At 34.7% G+C, this 20,821-nt stretch overlaps 3 protein-coding genes across 3 annotated transcripts; all 3 read left to right on the top strand.

Annotated features, from left to right (window-relative positions):
* Window positions 1-1,118: 1,118 nt before the first annotated feature.
* Window positions 1,119-8,061, top strand: LOC132191089 (protein NRT1/ PTR FAMILY 7.3-like). The gene is made up of 6 exons (XM_059606105.1): window positions 1,119-1,242; window positions 3,122-3,248; window positions 4,497-4,714; window positions 5,342-5,904; window positions 6,321-6,749; window positions 7,242-8,061. Exons 1-6 carry the CDS (start codon window positions 1,216-1,218, stop codon window positions 7,666-7,668), a joined length of 1,791 nt encoding a protein of 596 aa, XP_059462088.1. The 5' UTR covers window positions 1,119-1,215; the 3' UTR covers window positions 7,669-8,061.
* Window positions 8,062-9,701: 1,640 nt separating this feature from the next.
* On the top strand, window positions 9,702-16,470 carry LOC132167019 (protoheme IX farnesyltransferase, mitochondrial). The gene is made up of 7 exons (XM_059577910.1): window positions 9,702-10,099; window positions 10,955-11,084; window positions 12,413-12,550; window positions 12,675-12,808; window positions 14,474-14,599; window positions 15,090-15,193; window positions 15,880-16,470. The coding sequence occupies exons 1-7, from the start codon at window positions 9,825-9,827 to the stop codon at window positions 16,263-16,265; spliced, it is 1,293 nt and encodes a 430-aa protein (XP_059433893.1). The 5' UTR covers window positions 9,702-9,824; the 3' UTR covers window positions 16,266-16,470.
* A 514-nt stretch (window positions 16,471-16,984) lies between these two features.
* Window positions 16,985-19,966, top strand: LOC132161686 (uncharacterized). The gene is made up of 5 exons (XM_059571865.1): window positions 16,985-17,167; window positions 17,326-17,442; window positions 18,514-18,548; window positions 19,086-19,186; window positions 19,669-19,966. Exons 1-5 carry the CDS (start codon window positions 16,992-16,994, stop codon window positions 19,753-19,755), a joined length of 516 nt encoding a protein of 171 aa, XP_059427848.1. The 5' UTR covers window positions 16,985-16,991; the 3' UTR covers window positions 19,756-19,966.
* Window positions 19,967-20,821: the final 855 nt, after the last annotated feature.

Raw genomic sequence — 20,821 nt, forward strand, 5'->3', positions numbered from 1 at the left:
TGTCATACCAAGTTTATAAGGGAATATTGCTGTAAATATTACAGTACCCGAAATCATATTTTACTAAAAGAAATGGAAAAGATAATTATCTATAGCTTAAATTCCTTCTCTATTTTTGATCCACTTATCACATTAATGTTTCTATAGTTCCTCCTCAAAGGATATCCTTAACATAAATTGGTAACAAAGTATATAGTAATTACCATGGGTCAAAGTATATAGTAATTACCATATATGGGTGAAAGCCCATAGTTTAGAAGCAGGATAAAAGTACAACTTTTTGGTACAATTTTGGCCCGATTTTTCTCTTAATTTTTATTTTTTATTTTTTTAAAAAATTGAAGCAGTAAGATATATCATATGTGGTACTTTTTTTATCTGGTATTTTATTTTATTTTTTTAAAAAAAGGTATTTTTCTTCATAAAAATAGTCATTATTATGAAAAAAAGACATTTTTGTTTTTTAAAAAAATACTAAACAAAAAAAGAAACACATACAATCTTATTGTTTAAGATTTTTTTTTTTTTTTTTTTTTTAAAAAAAAGACTACTTAAAAGAAAAATTTAGTCAAAATTATGCCTTTATCGTTCTCATAATAATAATATTGTGATTCCATTGGTCCCTTTCGTTAATTAGGCCATCTAATCAAGGCGGTTGACAGGCACGCGCGATCAGATATTACTCCACCAAATGAAGCCCAAAAGCAAGAAAAGAGACAGAATCACGTAACATCATTAAAGGGATCATTTAGTCGAAAATCAAAACCTAAAATGTCCCACAAAAAAAAAATAAAAAATTTTTAAAAATGGGGAAAAGTGAAGAGCAGCCCAACAATGGAAAGGCAGGCAGGCATGTTTCAAACATGTCAAAATCAAAGACAGCTAAAATCACTGCCACTCTGTTCAAGTGAAAGAGAGAGAGAGAGAGAATCATTACATCCTAGTCATGGCCATGATCATATCTGCATGTCTGTATTCAACACTCTCACGTTTCCTGATTTTTTTCCTGCATCTCTTGTCTCCCCCTTCACATGAAATCTCAGCCGTCCATTCGCATTGCCACTCTCTATATATACACATATCCATCCCACTCCTTCACTTGCCCTTCATAAATTATACCTCTAGGCTCTAACTTAGAGTTTTCTCTCTTCTCTCTTCCTCCTCAAATTATTCTCTCTGCTCCTTCATTCATCACCTCCATCAGTGCATGCACCAATGGCTTGCTTAAACGTTTGCAAAAAGGTTAGTCATGAAACTCTCTCTCTCTCTCTCTCTCTCTCTCTCTCTCTTATATATATATATATATATATTGTTTGAGCTAATTATATAACCAGGTTTTTATTCATCAGCTTCATAGTTCATTCTATGGTTTCCTCATGTTGCACTGCTGGGAAAATATATAGCAAGTGTATATATATATATATGATGTTTCCTTCATATTTTTTTCCTTTCTTTAACAAGCTAGAATGCTGTACATAAGTAGACATACTTGGTAGAACAAGAAATCACTCAAAAAGAAAGATATTACAAAAAAGGAAAGGAAAAAAAAAAGGGTATCAGAAGTGTTAAAAATGACATATACTTGCATTTGGCCCGGTTTTGTTTCGGTCTTAAGAAGAAAAACAACGTTATCATTTAATTTATATTTTAACATTTTTCTTCACGTGTAGACTCAAACTCTTTCTTTATAAATCGGCTTAACACTTAAAATATTTAATTGAAATAAAAAAGTGAATATTTATGAAGACAAGAGATTCCAACTCATGAGTCAGGATGTCTAGTATAATATTATGTTAAATTATTGTTTATTCAAAAAAAACTTAAGCTTAGATGCAAAAAAAAAAAAAAAATTATTACAATACGGGTATAGGAGAAATTTTCTTTTCCTTATCCTTTTATGTTATATTTTGCCACTTTTTTAAAAATAAAAAATAAAAAATAATGAATAAGAATTCATTAGGGAAAAAACTTATACAAGGAGCCCCACAAAAATCAACAAACCAGAACTAAGACAATTTCAGCACTTAATTATATATATTTTCAGACAAAACAATTTTCTTACTGTTAAAATTAACATTCAGAATCATTGTATATGAGTGACACGTACATCATATTCATGAAGGGATTATGTACGTTATACGGTTCATGTGTGACACTCCAGCCTGTCTGATGTGAACTTTGCATACCATTTGAACAAGGTGGCCTTGTTTGACTTATATATAGATATAGCTCACCATATATATAATACATGCATATTAATGATCATGTATTATTGAGATGGCGACAAGACTATCTCCTCTTCACACCTATCTTAGTCACTTAAAATACGTTACGTTAATTAATTTAAAACAAATCACTTAAAACGCGTCATGGTGATATATAGTTGTCTTGATCTGTGGGGCTCTAGACTTTTCTAAGCTTACAAGATTATATATATATATATATATATATATATAGAGAGAGAGAGAGAGAGAGAGAGAGAGACTTCTATAAGGAGTTCGTGTAAACTAGTTCCTTAATTTGTGCCCACCAATAGAAAATGGCCACATAGGATTATTGCACTAAATGAAATAAACACCAAAACATTAGATTTTTATTTTTGTTCTTTTTTTTTTTTTCTTAAAGATTGTGTAGGGACCTAGAGTGGCCACGCGGCCACCCCAGCCCACTTGGGGTGGCCGGCAAGCCACCCACATGGGTTGGGTGGCTGCGCGGGCCACCCCAGCCCATGGAGGTGGCTCGCCAGCCACCCCAGATCTGCTGGAGGTGGCCGCGCGGCCACCTCCGCCCTTTTGGGGTGGCATGCTGGCCACCCCAGATGGGCTCGCTGCCACCCTTAGCCTTTTCCATATTCTTAAAATAAATAAATTTAAATAATCTAGTGTTTTTGTTCTTATTTGGATTTGTGCAATAATCTTAGGTGGTAGCTTTTTATTGGTGGGCACAAAAGAGATGGTTTACACCACTTCCTTATATATATATATATATATATATATATATAACATTATTGAATGCCCTATAATATGGTTTCTATATATGTTTCCATTTTATTGGAGATATTTCTATTTTGTGATTGGACGGTGATTTTACTGAAAGATCTTTTTGCGGTTGAAACTTTCAGGGTGGGGTGGATGAGAAGGTCAAAAATGGGCGAGAGGTTTGCACACTTGATGGAACTCTTGATTGGCATGGCCGCCCTGCAATCCGACGGAAAACTGGTTCTTGGGTAGCCGCAACTTTGATCCTAGGTAATTATTTTTTACAGTAACTCTTATTTTTTACACTTATTTATAAGTGCAATTATTAACCTGAACAAAAGTGATTTAAAACACGTTACAAATTCATGTACGTAGTAGCTGTCCACATGAGTGACATGTGGCACAACATGGGTGAAAAAAATTAAGCAACACAATTTGACAGATAAATTTAAATGTTTTGTAGTTGACTTAGGGCCCGTTTGGGAGTGCGATTTCAATAAGTGCGATTTTAAAAATTGCGTTTTTAAAATCGCTACTTTTTAAAATCGCACAGGCGTTTGGTAAAACATACTAAAAAGTATTTTTTTTATCAATTGAGTGTTTGGATAACATTAGCCTATAATTGCGGTTTCATGATTAAAGTACCAATAAGGACGAACAAGACAGAGAAGATGAAGAAAAAAAAAAAAAGGAGAAAAGAAGGGTTTTAATATATTTTAGGTGGGTATTCTTGGTATTTTTTTTATTCCCGTTTTAAAAAATGTAACTATTGCGCCAAATATATTTTTAATAGAAATCGTGATTTTGTTTTAAATTCGCACTTTTTCAAATAAGCACCCTCTAATCAGCTTATGAAAATCGCAGATTTTTTTGCGATTTTAAAATTTGCGTTTTTAAAATCGCAATCTCAAACACCCTAAAGTTGCGATTTGGTTTAAAATCGCAGATTATTTTTTTAAAAACGCACTCCCAAACGCACCCTTAGTAAGTATCATAAGAATTACGTTATAGTTTGTAAATACAACGACAACTCTCTTATTCTTTAATACTAATATTGATTAGTAGTTTAGTTTTGCAGTTTCATAATTTCTTAAGATATCATATATGCATGCCTTGCAAGGAATCAACAAGTACATATAATTGATCATTACTTTCTGCTTCTTCTTTTTTTTTGTTCTTTTTTTGTGGGCAAGCACAGGTGATTGATCACTAGATAGGCCCTTATTTGTCATATAAAATTCCCTTTTTAAAATCAACAAGTACATATAATTCATCATATTATATATATATATATATATATATATATATATGTGTGTGTGTGCGCGCGCTATTTAGCCAGCCCATTGATCTTAATTAATTTGTCACATAAATTTTCTATTTGTTAAATCACCGGTTAGTACTGCAAACTAAATACAACCGACCGATGAAAGATTATATATATAAATTAAGCTGATCACTTTATCTTTTCTCTCTCTTTTTTTCTTTGTTTTTTTAATTGGAATAAAATCAATTATTCAGTGAATCAAGGGCTAGCTACGTTGGCATTCTTCGGAGTGGGAGTGAACTTGGTATTGTTTTTGACGAGGGTTGTGGGTCAAGACAACGCTGAGGCAGCCAACAACGTTAGCAAATGGACAGGAACTGTTTACCTTTTCTCCCTCGTCGGTGCCTTCCTCAGTGAGACTTATTTGGGAAGATACAAGACTTGTGCTGTCTTCCAAGCAATCTTTGTCCTTGTAAGTTGCCACCATTTCACAAACTCAACATGGAAATAATTTTGAGCGTTTTATGTTTTAGGTTACTTATTAATGTTTTTGTTTTGAAAAGAAAAAACAAAATAAATCGAGAAAGAAAAAAAAAAAAAAAAATTAACAAACAAAGCCTCCTTTTCTCCCATAGGCATATGCACCCACAAGCACACAAATGCATTTTGATTTGTTTGAAAATGCTTTTTAGGATAGTTTTTTATTATTTAGCAACAAAAAAAAAAAAAAAAACAAACAAACAAAAGCAGTAATAAACAACTTAAATGATCATAAAAGACTAAAAATTACTTTTACCTTTATGTCACGTTATAACAAAAAAGCAAAAAATACCGGTTAAAAAGTTTTACCAAATAAACCCCTTAAGCCAGCAAGATAATTATCTACTAGTCTAATTTCAACTCGTTAGATCATTTAATTAATGTTTTTACATTCTCCCTTAACAAGTGAAACCTAAAGTATACATGAAATATTTAACAGAAATAGAGGTAGACTGTAAAGTCAGTATTTGAACTCATGATATTTATTATGATACCACGTTAAATTACCAATCAGAGTAAATATTTCGTATGCTTATGTGAATCTGTGATATTAATGCAGGGTCTGGTATCACTCTCCCTATGTTCATACATATTCTTAATCAAGCCTAGTGGGTGTGGCAGTGATCAGGTTCATTGTGGATCCCATTCAGGCTTTCATCTTGCACTGTTCTACCTCTCAATATACCTTGTTGCCTTGGGAAATGGAGGGTACCAACCAAACATAGCTACATTTGGAGCAGATCAGTTTGATGAAGAGGATCCTACAGAAGGGTACTCTAAAATAGCATTCTTCAGCTACTTTTACTTGGCTTTGAACCTGGGATCTCTCTTTTCAAACACTATTTTGGGCTATTTTGAGGATGAAGGGAAGTGGGCAATAGGGTTTTGGGCATCAACTGCCTCTGCTGCTCTGGCATTGGTCTTGTTTCTTTGTGGCACCAAAAGGTACAGGCATTTCAAGCCTCAAGGCAATCCACTGTCTAGGTTTTGCCAAGTGCTGGTTGCTGCATCAAGAAAATGGAAGGCTGAGATGACACCAAGTGGAGAAGATTTGTTTGAGTTTGAAGGAAAGGATTGTGGCAAGAATGGGGACAGAAAGATACTCCACACTCAGGGCTTCAAGTAAGTTCACATCCTTTTTATACATTCAAATTAGGGTTGATAATTTTTAATATGACATTTGAACTTGACACGAATTCAATATGAAATTCGTAAATTAGGGTTGAGGGGGTTGATCACTTAGAGTTTATCTATTTAGGGTTACAATATAACATATATATATAAAAAAACCCTAATTGTACGGACATATTTGAAAATTCCTAAAATACTCCCACTCCGTTCACTCCACTCCGTCTACTTGGCCCACCACTGTTGTTCTAACATGAGCCACTAGTGTTCCAACACAATAAGTTTGGGATATCTATCTTTTTTAATTTTTTTTAACCCTATCTTTAAGCTTATTTCTTGTGAATCAAAATCCTGCCTTTGTTATTGCTTGATAAAATACTACATATTGTATTTACATTCACCCATATCAGATTCTTGGATAGAGCAGCAGTTGTCACTTCAGAGGACTTCAACCAGATGGACAGGGAGACTTATAATCCTTGGCTTCTTTGCACTGTCACACAAGTTGAAGAAGTCAAATGCGTTTTAAGGCTTCTTCCAATCTGGCTCTGCACAATTCTCTATTCAGTAGTTTTCACTCAAATGGCTTCTCTCTTTGTGGAACAAGGTGCTGCCATGAAAACCACCATTGCCAACTTCCACATTCCCCCTGCAAGCATGTCCAGCTTTGACATCCTCAGTGTAGCAGCTTTCATTTTCATTTACAGACGGGTTATTGACCCTCTTGTTGCCATGAGAAAGAACTCGGCTAAAGGATTCACAGAGCTTCAGAGGATGGGAGTTGGCCTTGTTATAGCAATATTGGCAATGATTGCAGCCGGGACTGTAGAGTCTTTCAGGTTGTTAAATCACCACTTATTCATCCTAAAATTTTAGGCTGGTAGAAATAGATAATATTATTTAGTAAAATGCTATATAACTGTCATACGACAACAATGAAAATCAGCTCTTAGATCAGCACTTCTAAAAAAAAAAAAAAGATTGATTTTCAGTGTCATGTTACCGCTTATTTCAAAAGCTTTAGTGGATTTGAATGGATAACTGTTATACGATTAACATACGACTTGATGATGTTGGCAAGTTAAAAAAAAAAAAAAAAAAAACTAGGTTTGATTTTCACTAACATGTCATTTTAATTGTATGACAGTCTTATAACAGTCTACTAAATAACATTACTCTTTAATTTACATTCTAACACTCTCTTTCAGGTGTGGGAAGATACGGTTCGAATTCAAGATTATTTCTGCTCTGATACCATGTTAAATCAGTAGCACAAGTTTAAACTAATAAGATGATATAAATTTAATCATTTAATTTATATTTTAACACAGATTACGCCATGCAACAATGGAGTGCACCAACTGTGAAGGTTCAAGTTCATTGAGCATATTTTGGCAAATTCCCCAGTATGTGCTTATTGGAGCATCTGAGGTTTTCATGTACGTTGGTCAGCTAGAATTCTTCAATGGGCAGGCTCCCGATGGGCTAAAGAGCTTTGGAAGTGCACTTTGCATGACATCCATATCACTAGGAAACTATGTGAGCAGTTTGCTGGTGACAATTGTGATGAAAATCTCTACTAGATCAGATGATCTGCCAGGTTGGATTCCCAGCAACCTTAACAAAGGTCATCTAGACAGGTTCTTCTTCCTCTTAGCAGCTTTGACAGCAGCTGATCTCATGGTCTACATCTTATGTGCGAGGTGGTATAAGTACATCAAGTTTGAAGGAAAGCAGCACAATGAGCTCATAGTATGAGCTGTGGTGATGAGAAATGCTATTTCTCCGTCCTGTCTCCTATTCATCTCCATTCATGTTCTTTTTTTTCAAATTTATCACCGTGTCTGAGAACGGTCCTACAGATTCGATGACGAATATGAAAAAGGAATATATGAATGAGAGATGAAGGAATAACAAGTCTCCGTGTCAATTGGATATCATGTGTAATATATATTTCCAAAGAGTAATTGGACGAGGGAGAGGGAGATTTGTGCGATGAAACTAGAGAAATGCCTAGATTTTTCATTTCTGTAAGTTGAGCACAGGATGTTCTTAGTACGTAGTAGAGGGATTGCTATATGCAAATTCTCATGCAAACTTTTTATGTAACCTATTAACTTCCTATGTGTAATAAAAAGATGCATTGCAATATTTCAGGCTTCTCACAATCTCCTTATAAACTCATGTGACAGTATATATGAATGCCGTGTTATAGAACATACGTAAAAAAATTTAAATAAAAAGATTTGACAGGTAAATTTAATTTTTTAATGATTAACGTGATAAGTGTACCGCCATCTTAATTTGTAAGAAACTTGTAATAAAAGATATAGTACTCCTAACGACACTTGTTTTAAAATATTTGAAGCGTATGATGGAATTTAATCATGTTTTTGAGTCCAAACATTGTCCCTTGTATAATGTATTGGGTCCCATGCATTTTACTATGGAAGTCTTAACAAGCAAGGAGAATTAGAAAGATTTTCGTAAGTTTATATTGGATAGGAAAAGAGAAAAAGTTTAAGAAATTAGAAAAACAAAAAGAAAGGGAGAAAGGAATTAACACCTCCAAAATATGATTTAATTAATAAATATGGATATAGTTTTCTTTTAAATTAGGTTTGATGAATTTCTTTTAATTCAGTTTATTAAATTAATATATCTTCAAAATGTATGTTAATAGTCGATGTGATTCGCAAATGCATTTGGGTTGAGCAAATTTTCTTCAATTCAATTTGTCCTATAAATATTTTGTACTTCCTTTCTTTTCTCTCTTTGTTCTTTTTCTATGTATCTATGAAAATTCCGAATTTAGACCCCAAGTTGTTAAACATTCAATTACCAAACCAATTTCCACAGTGATTAAAACCAAAATCCAAGAGAGTAATAAACCAAGTCACATAAAAATTTTGGTAATGAAATGGAAATCTCTTGAAACTTTTTTCAAGAGTAAAACCACTTTGAGAGCTAGCTAACCCCAGATGCGTCCGTTATAAAAGCCTTATGTTCTACTTAACAAAACCTTTTGTAACTCTAAAAACCCAATTTTATAACCATGATAACATGTTCACTTCAAACCATAAAATTATAGTGATTGGCAAAGAAGATATTATGAGAAGTTTAGGATTTATTTAGGCTCATTAACTATGATAAACTTCTTGATTCAAAAAAAAAAAAAAAAAACTATGATAAACTTCTCTCACAATAATAAAATATTACATTTCCGAGTGTATGAAAGTCGTGGTATGTGAAACTTATATAAAATGAGACTAACATGAATTTTTAAGCTGACTCGCCTAGGTTTTTAGGATATGTTACAATTTGATTCGAATCAAATCTAGGGTTTCACAGGTTGGACGTGCGGCATTCGAACGGGCATAAATTAGGATCCGATCAAATTTCTTTGGAGCGCTTTTTTTTTTTTTTTTTATTCAATGTGGGGGGAAGAGAAAAGAGAACTTACAACAAACACATAAACCAAAGGCGACAAAACCTTCCGAAGAATAGTCAGGTCAAATGAAGATCTGGCTCATCAAGAGAATTTAAACGGCCAAAAGAGGCTGTAATAAATGGCAAAGTTTCGTAAACAGAACAAAACCCATCAGGATTACCGTCATTACCATCGGTGTCGGTAGAAGAAACCAAAACCAATCAATTTTTTTTTTTTTTCTCAAAATTTAAGAAAATATTGCAAATTATATGATAGTTAAGGGCCATGTGGAGTTTCCAAAAATTTTAACAAACACATCTTAAGCCTATATTTTGATAAAGAGAAATGATATATTTTGCTAATTAACGTGGCATGCCGGTCTATCTTATTTTACGTTCTTCCAACATTCGCTGGTTGTCAGAGACCACCGCAACACAATCGAAATCTCTGCAAATTTTCAACGCTGCCGCTTCCCTTCACCACCATGTGGAGGAGGAGCTCACTGAGTCTCTCGTCCAAACTCCTCCAGTCAAACCCTTGGAACCTCTCCACCTCGTACGGCGTCGTTAGGACCCCGATCCCCAACCCTCACCTCTACTCCGCGTCTTCAGAATCGTTCAATCTAGGGTTTCCGAAGCCCGATGGGACCGTCGATCTCTCGTCCATGGCAGTCGGATCGGCGGCTAGGGTTCGCCAAGTCCCGGACGTCGCTCGCCACTACGGTCGCTGCTACTGGGAACTCTCCAAGGCTCGGCTCAGGTACTGATTCCTCAACGTTTTCCATTTTTGTTTTTCGAATGGTTTTCCGGAGTCTGAGTTTTGGAAAATTGGTAAATATGTTGATTTTGTGTGAATCTTGTTGTCATCTTAGATGTGGTAATGGATGTGCATATCTACGAGTAGGGAAATGGAGTTGTAGAATGAGTATTGGAGCCGAATTGTGGTATTTCTTTGGTGGTTATTTGTGTGATAGTGTTCTTGTTTGGCGTAGTTTTGTAAATTTCATTTTTTTTTTGGTAGTTTGGTAAATTTCATATTTTTTGCCTTCCCCTGGAGGGAATTAGGGATTGAAACTTTAGTGAGAGGTCCTTTATTAGGAGTTGTGCTTGAAATTGAGTGTGCATCTTATGGTTTGTAATTATATTCAAACCACTGAAGTAACACCGTCAGCTGGGATATGATTGTTAATGTAGAGTTTAATTCGAATTAAAAGATGTATCGAGTTTTAATCTTGAGAGTGAAAATGACTGTGGATTGATGTGTTGTCTGGCTAGTAAAGTCTTTCCTTTGTCTACTCAGGCTGGGCTTCAAAAACCAGCTCCTATAGCCTGACCCTGCCTCATGCCACAATGGGTTGGGAAACTCATTTCCATAGATTTATTATGAACCTTAGCTTCTGAGAAGATTCACCCCTAACTAAGCTCTTGTGGTGCTGGGGTTGTATAAAGAGTTCTGGCACAGAGACACTCATAAAGCATGCATGCATACATGTGAAATTTGAATACATTATGTTGCATGCTGAACAGCTCTTATTTTGATGAGATTTATGTAAGCGTTGACATTTCAACTCATGTTTAGGAACTTTTGTCTTACTATCTTCTATCTCCTTTCCAGCATGCTAGTAGTTGCGACTTCTGGGACTGGATTTGTTCTTGGGAGTGGAAGTGCAATTGATTTTACTGGACTTTGTTGGACTTGTGCTGGTACCATGATGGTTGCGGCATCTGCTAACTCCTTAAATCAGGTTCAGTCTTAGATGTGTATATTATTATTTAGTTAAAATAGACTTTTGATCCATAAAACTTAGACACGTGTTCGAATTTCATCTCTGGAATTAAAAATTGTAATTTTTTTTCCCTAAACAATTTGAAAAGGAGCAATCTCATATTTGCATCCTCAGCTGTTGTAGAGATTGCAAATGTGGCACATGGAGCGTGGATGTGGCACATTACAAAGCTGATGTGGCTTGCAGTTTTTGTTATTACTGATGAATGGAAATATGATATTATGCCTTTATAAATTGTTCATGGTCAGAATTGGAACAAGGATGAAATTCAAAATTGTGTCAAATTTTCAGGGACCATAGCCTTTTTTTTTTCTTGGTTCCTTCTTTGCTTGTTATCATTCATTTTGCTATGAAATATTGCATAGATTAATTTTGTCCCTCAAGTTTTGAGAGCTCAAAGATGTAGAAACCCCTGAAAAAAACACAAAAATGGGACATATATATACATATATGACATCACATTGTGACACTAACACAACAAAAAACAGGCAACGTTGTCAAATGACTAAAAAGAGCTTGAATTCAAACGATTGGTGATCTAAATAAAAACTTTTGAGTCTTATTTGTCAAAGGGGAATTAGAGGCTTTTGAGACAATTTCCAAAATATAAAGTTATTAAGAATATATTTCATTAAAATTGTAAGGTCATGTAGCCGTGTCTTTGTTTTGAGGGATTTGGGTCATGCTTCACAGGTAAAGTGGAATATTCCTGGTTGTCAAACTTGAGGTGGATAGTGTAATAACTCAGAAAAATAATAAAGAAACAAGAAAAGAGTTAGTCCATTAAGACAGTGTCAGACGGAGGCGGCTTATTATTATTTTCTAGGAAAAAGGTGAGTTTTCCTTTTCAAGTTTTAAGTTGGTGAATCTTTCAGTGAGCATATTTTTTCCACTACATCAAACAGATTTTCCGATTCCATTATTTATTTGTCATGTGATCAAATGAAATTAGTTTCTTGTTTTATCTCTTGCTTTGCTTTGTCTTTGTCCTTTATTTTTTTTTAAAATTTTTTTTTCACTTCGACCGTTTTAATTTAAAAGGTGAGAACAGAAGGGATGAATAAAAAATATAACAGTGAAGTATCAAAATCATTCAAATCTAAGTAATGTAGAGAATGTACTTGTTGCTTCCTTGCGTTGATAGGTATTGTTTAAGTGGTTGATCTGGATTTGCTTAATCTTGCTGCCGTTGTTGATTGCTGATAGCATATTTTAATTTCAACTTTCTTTTGACAAACTGGCTAGTTTGACTTGAAATTTCTCTCTAATGAATCATATTCTCGTAGGTATTTGAGATAAGCAATGATGCCAAAATGAAGAGAACGAGGCAAAGACCACTACCTTCAGGGCGCATTACTATACCCCATGCAGTCACCTGGGCATCTTTCGCTGGTGTAGCTGGCACTGCTTTATTGGCAAGCAAGGTGACCAGATAAATTCGCTCACCCCTTTTTTCGTATCTAGTTTGACAGTTAAATTGTGAATTCCTCTCATTAACCTGTGAGCCGAGAGACTAATGTTGCAGCTTCTCTGACAAGGCTGTTGCAGGCTAATATGTTGGCGGCTGGGCTGGCAGCTTCCAATCTGTTTCTTTATGCATTTGTATATACTCCCTTGAAGCAGATCCACCCAGTCAATACATGGGTTGGGGCTGTAGTTGGTGCCATTCCACCACTTCTTGGGTAATTCGTCCTTCATATATCTTTTTGCCTTTTCTTTTTGGGCACATTTTCTGATTGGAAGATTTTCATTAGTGAATTTGTCTGTGTACAGTTTTCTCATTAATATGGTATGTTGATAAAACTCTCTCTGTCACACACACTTTTGTAAATATACTGATTCTCATTTAAAAAGGAATAGTCCCCCTTACTAAAGGTAACTCTTCCTTTTCTTTTTTCCAATGTTGCTTTATTTCATTGATTTTGAAACTGGACTTAAAGCTGAACAAAAAAGAAAAAAAAAAAAAAAGAGATAGTGAAGGGTGTGATTTAGTTCAAGATATGATGCGAATTTTGTTAGAATATTAATTAAAGAGAAATGCTTGATACTATAATTCTATCCAACATTCTGGCGTGTCACTCTTAACTAACCTTTGGATTAATCCTTGTTAAATACAAAAAAGATCCAATAGTTAATAAGGAGTGTTATGTCAACATTTTTGGAATTGTAGGATAAAAATATAGTACATTAATTTTAATTAAATGATTAAATTCATAATTCTTATCAGCTTAAGCATTTGGGATAAATGATAATTTAATATGATATCAGAGTAAAGGTTTTAAATTCGAATCCTAACTTTACAGTTTACACCATCCATTTTGCTTTAACATTTTGCGTATTGGGCCTCATTTGTTAAAAATGAACTTGACCCTATACGTGAGGGAGAATGGTAGAATAGTAATCAAACTATTAAATTTATTGGCCCAAGTGGTGGAGGCCTTGGTCTTGAGGTATCATCTCTTCAAGGTCCAAGGTTCAACACCTCATGTGTGCAAACAATCTTTTGGGCCACACCCCTTGGTGAAAAGCTAGCGATTTAACCAGTTACGTATAGGAAAACTTCCGAGGGTGCGGTGCATAGAACCGGGGTTTACTCTGCAAGGGTGGGTCCGAAGGACCCTACCTTGGAGAGGTTTCCCGACATTAAAAAAAAAAAAAAAAAAAATTATCTTTTCCTATCAGCCTAAACTTTGAGATAATTGGTGATTTAATAGATTTCTCAATCTTCCCTTGTAAGACTTGTATAATTTTTGACATCTTGATGATCGAACGGCCCAAGGAAGAAGTTGGATTCCATCTGAAGTCATAGCTGCACTATTGTTGCTGAAAGTGATGTGTCAAGTGTTCCTTCTTGAGAAGGGGAATTCTTGGTAGCATAACTTTGTGCTAAATATTAGATTAAAGTGCAATTTCACTCTATACAATTGCTATAATGTTGAGTGTGTTTTGAGTTGAATACTTGTTTTTGGTCTGGCCATAGTTCAGTATTCACATATTGACCTATTAATATTGCAGGATTTGTAAATTTTTCTTGTTTGTGCTGATGAATTAATGAACTCTTAACTTTGTATGGGGAGTTTCGTATTAAAGTGCTTACAAATTATGTATTCGCTCAAAGTTGGTAATCATAATGGCAAGGAATTATGTCAAACTCTTGATTTTAGATATCTATATATAGAGATATTAAATTGCATTCTCTTTTAAATAATTGAAAGAGGTCAATTTGATTGAAACTAAATGTTATCTTAGGCTGATCATACTTAAACTGGCTGCATACTTAAAGGTTTTTGATGAAGTAGAGATTATTGATGCATGCAGGCTTATGTGTTTCTGCATTGGGTTTTCAGGTGGGCTGCAGCTTCTGGCCAGATTTCACTCAATGGGATGATTCTTCCAGCTGCTCTCTATTTCTGGCAGATACCGCATTTCATGGCACTTGCTTACATGTGCCGCAATGATTATGCTGCTGGAGGGTATGTGCATATGCTGTCATTGTAACTATTAATGTTTGAAATTAATTGGCCACTCCCCAGTTCATAACCAGTTTTCTAGTAAAAGCCAAACTCAAACACTGGTTTTGGGTAACTAGATAAATCCAGGGAAATTGTTCTGGGATGGGAGATTACCTGTTTGTCATTTGGCTGAATTAATTGGTGGCTTACACCTGTTTCAGAGCGTAGAATTATTTATTTATAATTGGGCTGGGTTGGATACATATCTGAAGATTTGGCTTGTTGACATTATAGCAAGAGTCATGTGCTAATCGATATAATTTATTTTGAATACAGTTTTTAATCTACTAATTTCGTACTAAGTTTGGGTTTGGGAGGTGTCTTTCTAGTCGATTGTCTACATGTTGTATGAGGTAAGTGGGACCCCCCGTGCATGCATCTTGGGGTCTTCAATGCATTTCATGTGGCCCTTTCTATTGTACTCATTATTCGTCATTTGATGCATATTCAGGTTTAGGATGTTCTCCCTTGCTGATGCTTCTGGTCGGAGGACTGCCTTGGTGGCTTTAAGGAACTCCCTATATTTGATCCCTTTGGGGTACTTAGCCTATGATTGTGAGTTCCATTCTCCAAAAGCCTTTTTTTTTGGTTCGATAACTGGGAATTCTTGCTAACAATGATTGGTTCTCTGCTGCAAGTTCTCTTGATTTATTTTTCCAATCATAACTTATTCCTCTTTATAACACCCACCCCCTCCCCCCCCAAATTTTTCATCGTTATATGGAAGATTGTGTCACTGCCTTTCAATGGTATTTCAATTTGAAAGTGAATGTGAGACGCAGCTTGTTTTGTTGGTTTTCCTCATTTATTTTTAGTTGCCTTTTCATAATATTCTTTAGGTGATGATTCTATGTATAACATCCACAGTATCTTTTTGAATTATTTGTGTCATGGTTTTCTTACAAGTGGCCTGGTTGTTGGATACATCACATCTAATGACCTCTTCTCTCCCAAACTCTGCACCCTAATATGATCTTATGAAATCTATATCAACAAACTTGAATAAAAGGATTTGGAAACAAATTGTCACCATGAAGAGCATGAATGCTTGTATGTTACCGATTTTTGTTTCATTGACATTTCTTGCTTTTTAACTAATCTGTTCTAGATGAGTGCAATGGCCAATAACTGGTCTCCATTGAAGTAGTGCTGCAAGCATTTTTTTTGATGTCTTTGAATACAACTTAGTGGTTTTGCAGACTTTGTCTCATTTCTCATTTACCTTGCTGAATTGTCTGCAGGGGGTGTGACTTCTGGGTGGTTTTGTCTTGAATCATCTGTCCTGACTCTTGCAATAACTTATGCCGCATTTTCATTCTATCGAGACCGTACTTCACAAAAAGCCAGGAGGATGTTTCATGCTAGCCTTCTGTATCTTCCTGTATTCATGTCTGGGCTTCTACTTCACCGTCTCCCAGATAACCAACAATGTGTCCAAGAAGACAATTCAGAGAGGATTATTGAGCCCTCATCGTCCTTTGTAACTCTTGCAGAAGAGAGTGAAAACGACGACCAGAAGAACACGGTGATGCGTTCCACAGTCGGCAATCAAGCACGCCCACCCGTAGCATATGCCTCCGTCGCACCATTTCCTTTTCTGCCTGCTCCATTGTACACAGCTCCTTGATGTATTGTGCGTCTAGATTTTGTATTACAATTCGTAATAAGTTATAAAAGGTTACCCTGTAAAATTGTCAATTTTTTTTGGGTAAACCCTCCAAATTCCATTGGTTTTGTTTGGTGGTTATACTCTTCAGCATTGAAATTTGAGCAAAGTATTTTTACTTGGAATAAAATGTGAAAATGCAGCATTGTTCTTGATTTGGTTAGAACGATGATGATGTTGTGGCGTTCATCTTTTCGTTTTTCTCTCACAAGTTTTTCAGAGTTCAAACATTGATCGAGAATTTCTCTCGATTTTTACTTTTAAAAAAAGTTGTTACCAAGAAAAATGAAATAAATCAAAGTCTAAAAAAATAGTACTAAAAAAAAAAAAAAAAACTTGAGAGCCAAAGCTAATACTTATAAGAAAATTATTTATAGCATAATCTTGTTAAAACTAATTTGATGGAAAATATTTGCTATATAGAAACGAGAATTATTAGAGAGTTAAACAAATGAATTCAGAAAAATTTTTAAACTGACAGATTGTAAGGAACAGGCTAAGAGAAAAAGAATTACTTTTTTTTTTTTTTTTTTTTAATTTGTTTAATTTGTTTAACAGTTATAAGAAGAAAGAAGACATAGGTAAATAGAATTATTTTTGTAAACAATTTTATTTTCATATTTCTTTCATTTTTCGTATTAGTTTTCACATAAAACCAAACCGACCGGCCATTCGAGAGAGACAGAGATGGCAGTGAGACAGAGAGCGGCGGCAACGCTGCCCAGCCTCATTCGGAGCCTCCGAAACGAATGCCCGAAGCCCACGAACCCAACGGCGTTGCCGTCGCTGCGACGCGCTTTCTCCCTCTACGATCAGATCAATCTCATCGACAACGTCCCCGAAGACCAGCTCCGCTTCCAACGGTACCTTCCTCTCCCGCTTTTGCCCCTTCGGAATACCATCAATTACCACTCTACCATCACGCTCTTGCTTTCTACAACCTTCAAATTCCTGTTCTCATTTCAATCACGCATACTTTGCATAACGTAGATCGATTTGTGTTTGCTTTTGTTAAACTTAGGTATACGGAAACGGGGTTCACTGTAAATGGCGTGGAGTATGAAGGTGGCTTGCTTTGTGTGGGAAACATGTTAATGTCTTGGGCTCCAAAGAAATTCCAAGAGGTCACTCCAGATAGGTATGTGGTGTAAATTTTGTTTTGTTTTGTTTTTTTTTGTTTTTCCTCCTTATTTTGAAGTGATAAATTTTGTTTTCGTTTGTTTATGTGTTTTGGATGGTTGGAATTATGTCTTTGCTCCCCGATAATCTTGACTTATAGAGTGATGGATGAGTTGTTGAACTTGGTATGCGACATGCTATTTTTTGTTATAGATTTCGATTGTAGTCAGTAGAACACAAAAGATATTCTTTTGTTGTGCCCTGTTAGAATAATGGTTAAGCGATTAAGTTTACTCTTTTTCTACCACATTTTAAGTATTGGGACAGTTGGTGATTTAACATGGTATTAAAGCATGTCATCCTAAGTTTGAATCTAAATGATGGTTAAGTGGTTAAATTTATTTTTTTCTATTAGCATAAACTTTTGAGAAAACAGATAATTTATCATGTACCATCGATTTTTGACTAGTTAGAACTAAAGTAGAAAACTTTGCGAATTTGTAAAAGTTGTAAAGTGGAATATATGATTGTAAGTATTGAGTTTCAAGTTGGTGATAATTACTTGTGGATTGGGCTAGACAATATATTTTTTTCAGAAACACGATTGAAGATTGAAAAAGAATGATTAGAAGATTGCTTTCGGCTCTGGCTACCCTTACATAAAGGAATAAATTCTCCAAAAAATTATTCAATCTGCCATTTTGGGGGTAATCGAATTCTATTTGTTGTATTGAGCATAACTAATGTTCTTAGCCTTAGGGTTTGGACATGATTTCTTAGTCATTATATCATCAAAACTTTAATATACTAACTTGAATATGATTGGCATTTTGTTGCGTGAATTTTCCAATTTCTAGTTTTATATGAATTATTGCCTCGTGTCATGTGTGTGGTTGGTGGGTGCATGTAAATATGTAATCGTATGTATGTATTTAGATACTGGTTCATTGTCTCGGATTTTCTTCCAGTTCCTGTGAGTTTCTAAGAGTTTCATGTTCCCTGTTGCAATTATTCTTTTAGCTATAAGAAGAATATGGGGTTTGCCACATACCTGTGTCTAACATTTCATCTTCTTTATTCTGTGGTGCAGCTTATCTATCTTTCAAATTGTGCGGCCTATACCAGGTAAGAATTGAAATTGTGGTATCACCCTGTCATGTTGGCCCCTTGTTTTTACTTATCAGATGCACCTTGCCTGTGTTGTAACCCAATTGTTATGTGAAACATGGATGCCCTGCCAATAATCCATATTGTGTGCATCAAACGGTTTTGAGATATACCATCATAAATAATTAATCATCACGGAAATGATAAACTTTGGTCTACTCCATTAAAAAAAGAAAAAGGAAATCCGTATGTACTTTTGGAGGCAGCCAAAGATGGTCTGTCTACTTGCATTTGTAATTTTAGTCCTCAAGTGTTTGAAAATGACCTGAATCTTAATAGGTATGCATCCTGGTATAAGTACTGAAAAACTCTCCATAATGTCATTGTAACTTGTGCATGTGTACGTATTTTCTTGTGTTTTTGTATATGTGTATATGTATGTTCATTTGTATATAGCTAGAGTAATCTCTGTAGTTTAAACGTATTGGTTGTTGTTAGCAACTAGCAACCTGCTGCTTATTTTTTTATTGACCTTTTACTTAGTAACTTTTTCAGAGATTCTGATACTTGGCTGTGGGAGGAACATTGAACTAGTAGATCCTGAACTTCGGCGCTTCATTCGGTCTACTGGCATGAAATTAGAAGCCCTTGACTCGGTAGCTTAGCTGTTTTTCCCCTTATTTCTGGGCTTGACCTTATTCTGTCTCACATGGCTATTTTATATTGTTTGTTAATTCACCAATAAATGGAGTAATATATGTAGGTTTTCTGAGCAAAGTCCACATTCTGACATAATTCCTCTTCGGCTAAAAAAAACAAGGGGAAAAAAAAAAGAGGAAGAAAAGAAAGTAATATGATTTTCCAATCAATTTGGCGTATTGGGGAACATGAGAGGAGTAAAACCAAGTAAAAAATGTTGTAGTATCATAGTTTAGCAGGTAGTGAGCGTATTATCTTTGTGCGTGTGTGCATGTGCCCTTGTGTAGAGATTTGTTCTTAATTTAGTGTTACCGATGTGGTACTGTTATGTTCATTTTCTAAGTGAAAAACCTAGGCAGTAGGCACCAACCAAAATGGATTTTACAAAACTGCTAACTTAGATTCGAATCTTGATGATTTTTGTCTTCATTGGTTTCAGAGAAATGCTGTGTCAACTTACAACATACTGAATGAGGAGGGTAGGGTTGTGGCTGCTGCGCTTCTTCCATATGGGGTTTCTTCTTGATGCCAAGATCCAGCATGTGATAAGCCTTTTCATTGTCATCTTATACAAGATTCCATTTCAGTTTAAACTATTCAAACCCCCTTGTCCTTTCAACAAGTACTATTGGATTTGTAAGGAAGATGAAGTTTTGTCTTGTGTAAATAATAAGGTGGAAGTTGGATAGTCCATAATTGTACATCTTTATGCATTTCTGCATTTCTTGTGTTGCTCACTAATTCTGCATTTCTCATGTTTGTCTGCTCAAGTTGGCGTCGAGCTTTTAAGCATTATCTTCTACGTCGTCTCTTGAATTTTCTGTTTTCTGTTTAGTTAAATAAATGAAGACAGAGGTTCATGGTTTTAGTTTGTTAAATTGACATTTGTTCAAACTATACGTAATTCTTACATGTACTTCTAATTTTACGCGTATTTTTAATGTAGCTTGTGATTCATTATGCTTCATTCTCACACACAATGTATGTGAAATCATATGCTTCATTAAAAATTCGAGTGAGAATTACTTATATTTTGAACATATGTCAATTTAATAAACTAATTTGAAAGACTGTATTAACACCATGTTTGGTGGGAGGGAAAAATTGGAGGGGAAGCTTTTGGAAGGTCCAAATGATCAACTCGGTTGAAAGGAAGACTTATTTCTAGTAAAAATTCTGAAGATTCTACTTGGTACTTGTGATTTATCATTTGCTTAAAATATTATCATTCTTCTCCAATAAGAGTAATTGAATATTAAACTTGTTCCTTAAAAAAAAAAAAGAAGAGAATATTAAACTTGTCACTTTTAAACCATTTAAAATGGTTTAATTTTACTACATATTAATTTTTCGATAAATATGTTTTATCTTTGTTTCCAAACTAAATGGTTAAGATTTGATGATATTAGCATATTCACCTTCTTATAATGTAGTGAAATATGGGAATTAAATATTGAATTGACAAAAATAATAAATAAATTGACAAAAATATAAGCTAATTTCTTCTTCTTCTTTTTTTTTTTTTAAAATAATTATCAATTTAAGGGCTAATTAATAGTGCCACGTAAGCAAAACTTACATCATCATAAACC

This window comes from Corylus avellana, chromosome ca1, assembly GCF_901000735.1.
Source record: "Corylus avellana chromosome ca1, CavTom2PMs-1.0".
Taxonomy (NCBI): Eukaryota; Viridiplantae; Streptophyta; class Magnoliopsida; order Fagales; family Betulaceae; genus Corylus; species Corylus avellana.